Source organism: Sturnus vulgaris, chromosome 21 (genome assembly GCF_052056855.1).
Source record: "Sturnus vulgaris isolate bStuVul1 chromosome 21, bStuVul1.hap1, whole genome shotgun sequence".
NCBI lineage: Eukaryota > Metazoa > Chordata > Aves > Passeriformes > Sturnidae > Sturnus > Sturnus vulgaris.
The window spans coordinates 2,808,332-2,818,647 of NC_142263.1; the positions used below are offsets into that span (position 1 = coordinate 2,808,332).

At 48.5% G+C, this 10,316-nt stretch overlaps 2 protein-coding genes across 3 annotated transcripts; both read right to left on the bottom strand.

Moving 5' to 3' along the window:
• Nucleotides 1-483: 483 nt before the first annotated feature.
• SMG8 (SMG8 nonsense mediated mRNA decay factor) lies at nucleotides 484-5,351 on the bottom strand. The gene is made up of 4 exons (XM_014876416.2): nucleotides 3,653-5,351; nucleotides 2,746-2,891; nucleotides 1,459-2,334; nucleotides 484-932 (listed from the first exon to the last, which is right to left on the bottom strand). The coding sequence occupies exons 1-4, from the start codon at nucleotides 5,334-5,336 to the stop codon at nucleotides 735-737; spliced, it is 2,904 nt and encodes a 967-aa protein (XP_014731902.1). The 5' UTR covers nucleotides 5,337-5,351; the 3' UTR covers nucleotides 484-734.
• A 440-nt stretch (nucleotides 5,352-5,791) lies between these two features.
• Nucleotides 5,792-10,088, bottom strand: PRR11 (proline rich 11). 2 transcript variants are annotated; one of them, XM_088177013.1, is made up of 10 exons: nucleotides 10,002-10,088; nucleotides 9,215-9,326; nucleotides 8,666-8,813; nucleotides 8,350-8,472; nucleotides 7,868-8,110; nucleotides 7,638-7,736; nucleotides 7,105-7,214; nucleotides 6,932-6,991; nucleotides 6,747-6,843; nucleotides 5,792-6,408 (listed from the first exon to the last, which is right to left on the bottom strand). In XM_088177013.1, exons 2-10 carry the CDS (start codon nucleotides 9,322-9,324, stop codon nucleotides 6,343-6,345), a joined length of 1,056 nt encoding a protein of 351 aa, XP_088033139.1. In that variant the 5' UTR covers nucleotides 9,325-9,326; nucleotides 10,002-10,088; the 3' UTR covers nucleotides 5,792-6,342. The 2 variants fall into 2 exon arrangements, with proteins under 2 accessions (XP_088033139.1, XP_014731920.2); XM_014876434.2 differs by lacking the exon at nucleotides 10,002-10,088 and having other exon boundaries at nucleotides 9,215-9,448.
• Nucleotides 10,089-10,316: the final 228 nt, after the last annotated feature.

The following is a 10,316-nucleotide window of genomic DNA, read 5'->3' on the forward strand; positions in this document are numbered from 1 at the left end:
ACCAGGTCTCAGCTCCAGTCATGCAGTGTAATTACTGTACTATAGCAAACTGGCAAATTAAATTATGTGTGCATGCTAATTAGAAACAAATATTCTAGAAATTAAATTAGGTCTCATCATACAGCCGCTCTTACTAATACATCTTACCTCAGTTAAAAATTTATTTACTGTGGATGACTTTTTAGCACTGAGAGTCACTTGACACAGGTGAGTAAAGTTTCTGGCTTTGCTCTTAATATACATCAGAACTGCAGTATTTTTTTTTTTTTCAAGACAAAATGTTTTCTCCCACCATCACATTAAAAGCATCATTTACATACAAATAGCTTGTTCAGAAAAAGAAAATATTTTGCTCATCGTTGCCTCAATAGGACAAAGTAAACTCTTCATTTCAGGCTCTTTGAATATTCCTAAATAGGTATGTAAATAGACAAGATGGGAAAAGCACTGTCATCAAAACATCTAGTAATACAGGATCAGCACTTTATGAAAACCAGCTTTTATTTTTTACATATAAAAACTTAATAAATGGAAAATTTACATGTCTCAGATCCATTTTCTTGCTTTGATATCAACTTTATTTCCAATCTGAAATAAAGATTTCCGCATTCCAGTGAAGTACAGAGGGGAGGGGGCTTCACACAATTGCAGTGACAACTTTTGGGTAACCAAAACCCGAGAAATGGATGGAAGACAGCCTCCTTCAACTAAAAGAGATCCACCCAGAACCATTCTTATTGTGTAACTGCTTTCAGTATTCCTCGGAGAACTTTGTAGCTCATTAACTGTTGGCTTTCTTTGGGAGGGAAGCAGGGCCCCCGTTCTGTCACGTAGGCGTAGGGAAACCTCAGCACCCAGAGTCCATCAGAGGGAAGGGTGATTTCCTGCTTCTCAGGGTAAAATATAGGACAGGGTGGTGGTCCTGGCTGAACCTAAAAGCCAAAAGAAAACTTGAGTAGGTAATCGACCATCACTACTACCTTAAAAAGTAATAAAATGCAAATGGATTTTTTTTCAAATGTGTATTGGAAGAAATGGTGAAGAATTCTCCAATTAAGAAAACCAACATTTTTTCGCCTCCTAAATTCAAGTGGTAACTAATAATAATTGAGCAATGAATCACTGCTTTTCTCCATGGCATTTAAAATGACAAAGTCATTCTTAAAGAGTCATTGCTCTTTTTTATAAAGGCCGTTATTACAGCAGGGAATGCCAACAGCTCATCCTTGACAAAATATTTTTGTAAACTTACTTTGTATATAAAGTATAAATTTGGCACGTTGAAGTTTAAGAAACCCCAAGTGCTTACATAACAGATACTTTTGGAAAGGACTATCTTGGCTGAAGTTGCTTTGAGTTGGAGCTTCTTGACACCCTTTTGCTGCCACCTCTGTTAATTCACGTTTCCACAACCACCCCTGTCTCTGCTGTTCCCAGATCCCCTCCTGCCCGTCCTACCTGAGGCGTTAAGGTGATCTGCAGAGGAGCATCAGGAACCACCACGAAGAGCCTCATGAACTGCGCGTAGTGGGGCTTGAGGCCCCGGCCCTGCGTCGAGGACAGGATGTAGAGGGGCATGTCGGAATTGAGGGCTTTCAGGGCGGATTCCTTCGGGCCCCCTCCCATCACCTTCATCACCTTGTCAGGCCCTGAGCACATGAACCTCCTCCCACGTGCATCTTCGTATTCAAAGCCCACGAAGGCTCGAGCGATGTCGTCCCTCCGCCGGCCTCTTCCCATCACCACCGCGCTCCTTTTCCCAGGAACGGCCTTGTTGGGTGCAGGCCACGAATTGGTGTCTAAGTCTCCTTCCTCCTCAGTCCTCGTCCTGATGACAATGTCCCAAGGCATTAAATAGTTTGTTCCCGGGATAAAGCCCTGTTGATCTAAGCCTGTGTGGAAGTTATAAGCCTTAGCAGGTCCCAGCTTGACCAGTGACCAACTGGAGAATTTGGGCAGAAGGCCTTTGGGGCAATTGGAATGGAGCATCCCGGGGAGATATTCCACGGTGGATGCCTGGCGATCCACCAGGCTCGGCCTCTTCTCGCTCTTGGAGTCCCCGCTCTGCCCGTGGCTTTCTGCATTGTCCCCTCCACCCTGGGCATCGGGTGGGTAAGTGCCCAGGCTGCCTGTGGACTGGCCCAGGCTCAGGGCTAAGCTCAGGCCTGTGCTCTCTCCCTGAGTCTGAGGTTCTTTCTCTTTGAGTTTCTCGATCTCGCCTTCCGGAGGGGCGGGTGATGACTCGTCCCGAGCAGGCGCCGGGTCAGGTGTGCTTGGCTGAAATATGGGGAAGTTGATGTGCTCCAGTTTTCCACAGCATTTCTCTTCCAGCAACTGTGAGAAAGAAAATGTGGTTTAGTATCCACCCCGAGATGAGGGAGCTCACAGCCACAACATTCAGCAGCTATAATTAAGATTCAAGAGATTTGCACCATGTGAGAACCAAAGCAGTGATGGGAACATGGCCCACAGACCTGATTATTTAAAATTCACATGAACAAAATTGATACGTTCACATGTGAACAACACATTCAAAAGTGTAAGCAGGTGCATAAACAGGTGCTCCTGTGTGTGTGCACACTGATAAAGATTGGAACTGCCCATCCTGGTCAGCCCATTTCTGCTCCCTGAAATGTCTCCCCCAAGCACAAAGTTGGTAAGGTTAAGAGGAAACTTCTGGTCACTTCAGAATACAGATGAAACAGAAAAAGCACTGCTTGAAGCACCAACAGACCTAACAGTTACCTGGTAAAAGTCATAATTAGCTGCTTTGATATCAAAGGGGTCCTCCCGAGGAGCTTGCTTCCTTCCACAGTTACAGGCACCAGTGGAACGAGCCCGGCTGTTGTGGTACAGAATTGGAGGATTTCTGTCTGCTTCTGGCTTTTCCCCTAAAAGCAAAATCAATCAAACCTTGGGCAAGCTGCTCACCATTCAAAACTTTCTTTATTCCCTTCATCCACTACTCCCTCCCTGCTATACATATATACAAAATGATTTGCCACCAGTTTGTCAAGCAACTCCTCCCTTTCCCACTTTTAATAATAACAAAGTTCCAGGGGAGGCTATACCACTAAACCAATCCTATTTGTTTTTACAACCCCTTCCTGAAGGCTCAAAGTTCTTCTGCCTGCAATAAATGTGCAGAAGTCAGTTCTGACTCGCTGATCAATTAGGTTATTTAAAATAAAGGGGGGATGCTTATGGTTTTTAGAGAACTACATGCCTCTTGTTAGAAGGACTCCAGTGTAATTGTTTTTAATTAGTAAGACAGAATCAGAGTTACTACTAAAATCAGAAAATCAGAGTAACAAAAATCAGTTACTACTAACAATGGACTGGCTTCTAAACATTACTCAACCTGAAGAAAACCTGCACAGCAGCTCTGCTATGATCCCACTGCAGAGACGATCACAGAATCATCTGGGGTGGAAAAGACCTCTGAGATCATCCAACCTTTGCCTGGTCACCACCTTGTCAATTAGAGCAGAGCACCGAGTGCCACATCCAGTCCTTGAACACAACACTTTAAGCTGAAAGCTGAAAACTTTCATCTTGCACAACATTTCAGAGTCGGTGCTTTGAGCCTAAGACATTTTAAAGCAGATACAAAACCAAACCATGAAACCAAAGCACAAGTGAGCATCTTTACCTGCTTTGGGGAGCAGATGGAACTTGTGCACGCAGTGCTGGTCGGTCAAGCTCCTCTCCTCGCAGAGCTGGTGCCCGTTGCTCCAGAACTTGTAGCAGTCCTCGTTGAGCTGCATGGCGTATTTGTGGAAGGCTGGGCCCCGGGCATGCTGGCTGTACACACGCAGGGCCTGGGCCAGCTGGTTCTTGTGCACTGTCATGGTGTAATTGTGGGGCAGGTTGGACTGGTAGGCGCTGTGGGCCATGGGCAGAGCCTTCTGGCAACGGTTTTCGGAGAACTTGGTGTCTATGTCTAAGTAGCCTTCCAAAACTTTGATGCTGCTCATGATTTTTGAGCTCAGCTCGCCACAGGTCGGGTCATCGTCTTTGCCTTCGATGGTCACTTCGTAGAGTTTCAGAGCTGCAGCCACCCACTTCTGGTAGGTTGGGAGCTCGAAGTGAGAGGGCTGTGGGTTCCTCCCCACGCTGTCTTCAAAGCCCTTCTTGCTGAGCACCAGCTCCACGTGCTGCCACAAGAACTCCTTGAGGGTGCAGTCCACGAGCTGCCCAGAGGAGCTGGAGCTGGAGCTGCTGCTCTCTGCGTGGAAGGAGAGCTGCTGCCGGCCGTGCCTCATCATCTGGTACCTCCTGGGTCCCGACAGGGTGGGAGCCAGCAGCGAGTCAGGCTCCCTCATGGTGCAGTTGCTCCTGAGCTGGTCGAGAAGCATGGCCACGGGATCGTCTCCGTCCTGGGGCCCGCCAGCCACGATGTACACGAAGGCCTGGTTGGCGGGCACGGTGAACAGGCAGTTGATGCTCTGGTTTGTCAGCACCCGGCTCTTGCGGAAGATGCGGTAGATCTGATCCTCCAGAGCGTGCTGCAGCCTCCTCTTGGGGGAATGCTTCTTGGGGGGTGGCTTTTCCAAGTGACCACAAGGGTCCTGACCCCTGCTTGGCAGCGGATCCACCTTCAGAGCCCCGTTGAGCTGGAAGAGGAAGAGGAGGCGTGGAGGGCACGGCCTGCAGTTGAGTTTCCACTCCTTGCCCACCGGGCAGTCCTTGATGGCAGCTTTCAGGGAGGGCAGCACCTTCTGCCGCAGCCCATCCAGAGCCCTGAACACGCGGTCGTAGGTGATGTCGAAGGAGCAGGTGGGATGCACCAGCAGCAGGATGTGGCACACGGAGAAGAGGTAGAGGAGGCTGAGGCAGTGCAGCTTCTCCTGGTGCTTCCAGAACTCGTGCGCCTCGGCGTGGGGCAGCGGGGCCGGGCCTCCGGAGGGGTGGCCGGGCCCGGCCTCCCTGTTCTCGGCCGCCGCCAGGTCCCCGCAGGCTCGCAGCAGCTGCGGCGTGTCGCAGATGGAGGTGAGCACCAGGTACAGCACGCGGCTCTCCTGGCTGTAGTACGCCTGCAGCTGGTTGTAATCCTTCGTGGCCGGGTCTCCATCCTGCCCCGCGGCGCCGTCCGCCAGCTCGGGATCCTCCTCCGGGAAGAGCGGGAACACCTGCCGGTCGCACACGGTGCTCACCAGGGCCTCCTTCTCGGAGCAGAGCTGCAGCGCGGTTTTACCGAAGATGCCCACCACGCACACCTCCTCCTCTCCGCCCGCCGCGCCGCCCGCCTCGGCCGCCAGCAGCAGCTCCCGCAGGCTCATGGGCCCCACGGCCGTGCCCATGGCCCCGGGCGGCCCGGCCCCGGGCAGCGGCATCGCCCGGCTCCGCTCCCGGCCCCGCTCCCGGCCGGAAGCGGCGGAGCTCCGGCCCCGGCCCCGCGCATGAGCGGCCCCGCCCCGGAGGGCGCGGACACGGCCACGGGGTGTGACAGCACAGCGGGCACGGCGAGCAGCTCCGGTCCCCATCGCTCCACAGGGTCCGGCCCGCACGGCTCTGAGCCCCGGCGAGCGGGAGGAGCTGCCACGGACCGAGCTGGGGGTGTGACAGCGCAGCGAGCATCGCCGGCAGCTCCGGTCCCCATCGCCCTCGAGGGTCTCCGGTCCGCACTGCTCTGAGCCCCGAGGAACGGGAGGAGCTCCCACGGACCGGGCCGGGCTGCCCGGTCAGGGCTCTGCCATCGGGATTCACGCCCTGCCTCTTGGCATGAGCTGTGTCCCGCACAGTCTCTGCCCACCCCGTGAGCTGCACATGGAAGGAGGCTTTGAGTTCATTGCCTTTAAGCAGCGCAGCCTTTTAATAGCGATCAGACACCAGCCAGCAGTGATACACAGTGCAAGGGCTTCATACGTTTGTAGCCACAGAATAAATTGCTGAAGCTCGCAGCTTTCCACTTTAATAACATTAGTGCATTAAACTGTTGCTTTTCTTCGAAACTGTACAAATACCGTCAAGATATTTTTTTGTTCATGATATAAAAGATATAAAAATACTGAATTTCAGCAAACACGCACATATTTGTATGACAAGCAGCACCAGTGCTGGGAATATAATAATCCCTGCTTCAGCAGCACCCAGGTGTCAAAAGACTTGGGAAACTTCCTTTTTTTTTTTTTTTCATTGTGAATGAAGATGCAACCAAATTGAGAGACATTAGAGAGGGATAAAAAGCACAGTCTGCTTTACGGGGTTTCATAATGCCTCGTTTTCCTGTGCACTACATTTACTTACAAATACATGTGCCTGAGTGTGATAAAAATGGGATTCAAGTGGCTTCCAGACCACAAATGGAAAATACTCTGTTCCATAAACCTACTTTCCTTTTCACTTTTCATCAAAGCTGTTTGCAGCACTCAACCGTGCAGGTGAGGGACTCTTCGGGTGAGCCATCTGTCAAAAGAAGGGAAGGGTCAGAACTTGGATATCTGAGCTCTTTATCAGAGATAAAACAGTGCAATTCTTAGCTGACACCTTCAAACAGACACAACGAATCAGTAAAATAAAAGATGCTGTTAACCCTCACGTTTTGTTTTTCTGCAAAGTGGATATATGACTTCCAAAGTTGAATTGAGGCACCCGACTGGCCACCAAAAAAGCAATTTTTCCTTTTGGGATTGTCAAATAACCTGCCATGGAATGTTAATTCTGCAGTGTCATTCAATCAGTAGGGAATTCTGTGGATTTTAAAGCCACCTTATGAGTCCAAGAAGAGGGAGAGAGTGACTTGCCTGAAATTTGCGCCGTAGTGCCCGTGTCATTATTGGTGTCAGCCCAGAGCCACACTCAGTGTTTTCTTTACTGTTTAGAGGAGTGCCACCAGGACTTCTGAAAGGGTAATTATGATTAGTTTCTTCGGTTCTCTATTTCTTCTAGACTAAAAAACCAGAATTCAAGAGAATAAAAAGGAACAGACCTTTGTATATCGACTTTCTTCAGATGTTTCCGAAGATCAATCTGATTTTTAGGAGAGGTACTAAGAGAATAAAAGAAATTGGTACAATGAAATGTTTGCCACTTCGTAAAAAACATTAATCACTGCTTAAAACAGAAAAATTTAATATCCAAACAAGGAAGAAAGCATCTTACATTAAAGATTTTGTAGCATGAGCTGCTGGCTTGGATTTAGGTCTCAGACTAACACTCTGTAGATCTGTGACTGTAATTAATGCCCTGCGTGGCTTCACTGGTGATTGTTCCTACAGCAAGGAAAGAAATGTTACCCCAAATAAAACTTCAGAAGGTCTCACTACCCTGAAATTCATTTAATATTTATATTCTGAAAGATTTTTGTGGTTTATGGCTTTTATGCTTTTTTTAATTATTAAAATTTGAATGTGCCTTGGATAAAAATAGATTTATTTAGGAAAAAAAAACCCAAACCTAAACAAGGTGGTTTTTTTCTGCAAAGTTCCAGCTAGGCAAAAGAAAGTCCAAAAAACTATTGATAACACACAAATCTACATGAAAGCTCTATTATGCCAGGTGAGATTGGAATTTATCACTTTATTTCTTCCCTTCCAAAGCGTTATTGGAAAAAAAAAAAAAAGAACCAGGAAACACAGCAGTTCCAGGGTGGATTTCCCCTTGATTCACCACCACCTATTCATCCTCCAGTTTACCTTGTCCATTCTCAGGCTGCTGTTTGTCTTCTTCAGTTTAACATTCAGGAGGTCTTTGAGGGTGATGTGCATGGGCCCATCCTTTTTCACTGGTGGTGCCTGAAAGCAAAGGAAGGAAATTAGGAAGGGAAAGGGACTGAGCACTCACAGAGAGTGATGTGCTGATGAATCCAGGTCCAAAAAGAACTCAGGCATGAAATAAAAAACAGAGGAACCTTGTGATTCCCTACCAGTTTAGAGGCTGTGCCCCGTTGGAGGAGGAGAGGTGCTGGAGGCAGTTTTGGTGGAGGCAGTGGTGGTGGAGGAGGAGGAGGAGGAGGAGGAAGAGGAAGAGGAGGAGGAGGGGGGATAGACACAGGCACGGATGCTGATGGTGGAGGATCCATCTGTGTCCCCACAGGAGCAGCCAGGACTGGCTTGTGACACCTTTGGCAAAGAGAACTTTCTGAAGACAAAGCTGCCACTCCGTTCATCTGAAAGAGACATAAATAAATAGAGAGAACATTAAATCCACCAGCAAAAGGTGGTGGGATTTTAGAGAAGAAAGGTGCTGGCTAAGGTTGAGCTATGGAGATATTAACAGGTTCCTCCTGCTGTGAGGGCAGCTCTGAGTGCAGAGAAAGCCCCTGAGGAGCTGCTCAGATCTCAGTGGAGCTGCACTGACCACAGCTCCTTATTCTCACACAGATAAATGTTACAGGCTGAGACTGACCTGGAGTGCTCCTTGTAGCTTGGAAAATTCACTTTCCAACTTCTCCAGCTTCTCCCTGAACGTATTTAGTTCCCTTAAGTAGACTTGTGATGGAAATACAGTATCTTTAACCATCTGAAAGCTCTAAGCATAAAAAGAAAGCAGATTATGTGTATTTGTATGTTGGTTTTCTTCAGATGTTTCCAAAGACCAATCTGATTTTAGGAGGGGCACTAAGAGAACAAAAGAAATTGATACAATGGAATATCTCCCATTCAGTAAACAGAGTTAATCAATGTTTAAAATAGAAAAATCTAATACCAAAGAAAGGATATACCTGTGCAACCCTGCTCTGGCACCACCAGTACAGAAATGAAGCAGCTGTTGTCAAGGGTTTGACCACACTTTTTACACTGGGCAAGGCTAAAGGCCAGTGGGAGCCCTTTGGGACTGGTGTTGTGTTCAGAGGGAGAGGAGCTGGTGACCTGCAACAGAACGTTTCAGAATGAGGCCAGAATTTTATTTATCATCTCAGCTTTTAAAAAAGTTAACTGTGACCAATCATGTGGAAATTATAAGCAGCTAACAGCAGGTAACAACAGAGCAAATGCGATCCCAGAAACCTGAAAAGGCCAAGATACACTTCAATAAAAGGTGGGGGGGAAAATCCTATTGTAAATAATTTTTTATTAAAATTGCTTTTCCTGGTTATTAATCATAGAAACATTAGGGTTGCAAAAGATCTCCAAGGTCATTATGTCCAACCTCCCACTGAATAACACCAAAAGATATAATGAATTTCTACTTTTCCTCTTTTCCATGAGCCATTGGGAGCAAACAGCAAACCCAGGGATGGAGAAGGCAAAATTCAAGCTGAGCCTCTTACCGTGGAGAGGGACAAGCTGAGCCCTGGGGGGCTGCAGCCTTGCTCTTTTTTTCCAGCCGAAATTTTGCTCGGGCTCTTCGTTTTCGTTTGCATTTCTTATACCTTGCCATTACTGGTGAAAAAGACACATTCAAAATGGATGTAGAGAAATAAACCAAATTATACATTGCCACCAGAGAGAATAACACAGGCTGCACCTCAGAAATCCAGTCAGAGGTTACTCACAGCTGCCTTGGTGGAATTATCATGGACCAGTGACAGAAAATATATCCTTAATTTCATATGATCCATGGGGACGTGTTTGTGCACTGAAAGCACCATTTTATACTGGCTTCTCTCCCCCTTTTCTATTTATATCATAGATAGATAGCATTAATAGCTATTACGAATATAATAAAAATATGAACGAATTAAATACATATGAATAATAATAATAATATTACAAATATAAATAAGAAAGGGATTAGAAATATGATAAACTAAATAGAACCGTTATAACTATTAATACGTAAGCACAATAGATATTCAGTTATATAGATCCTGGGATGTTCAGTTTTTCGTTATCCTGACGTGACAAGTACTGAATTTGGGGAGAACGGTGACAAAAGACACGAAGAAGCCACGGGAGGATGCCGGGGGCGGCCCGGGCCGGTCGCTGACGGGTGATCGGTGCCACCCCAGCCCCGCTCACCCGGGACCCCGCAGCGAGAGCGGGATTTCCTCTGTCTCACTCACTCATACACACACACACAGACCTGCACACACACACACACAGACCTGCACACACCTTCGGGGGTGTCCCGGGGCCGCCCCGTCCCCCCGGCCGCGCTCCGCGCCCGCCGCCGCTGCCGATTCAAACCGCTCCCCGCGCCGCGCCCAGCCAATGGCAGCGCCGCTCTCTGCCCGCACCCCCACGCGGAGGATGTAAGCCGCGCGCTGATTGGTGGCTGAGCCGAGGCGCGCCCGCGCTCCACGGGAGAGGGGCCGGCGCTGCCCCGCCCCGTCCCGGCCGCGCTAAGGCGAGCGGCGCCGCCATTGGACGAGCGGGCTCGGTGCCGCCAATCGGCTGCGGGCAGCGCTCGGCTGGGGAAGGCCGGCGGGG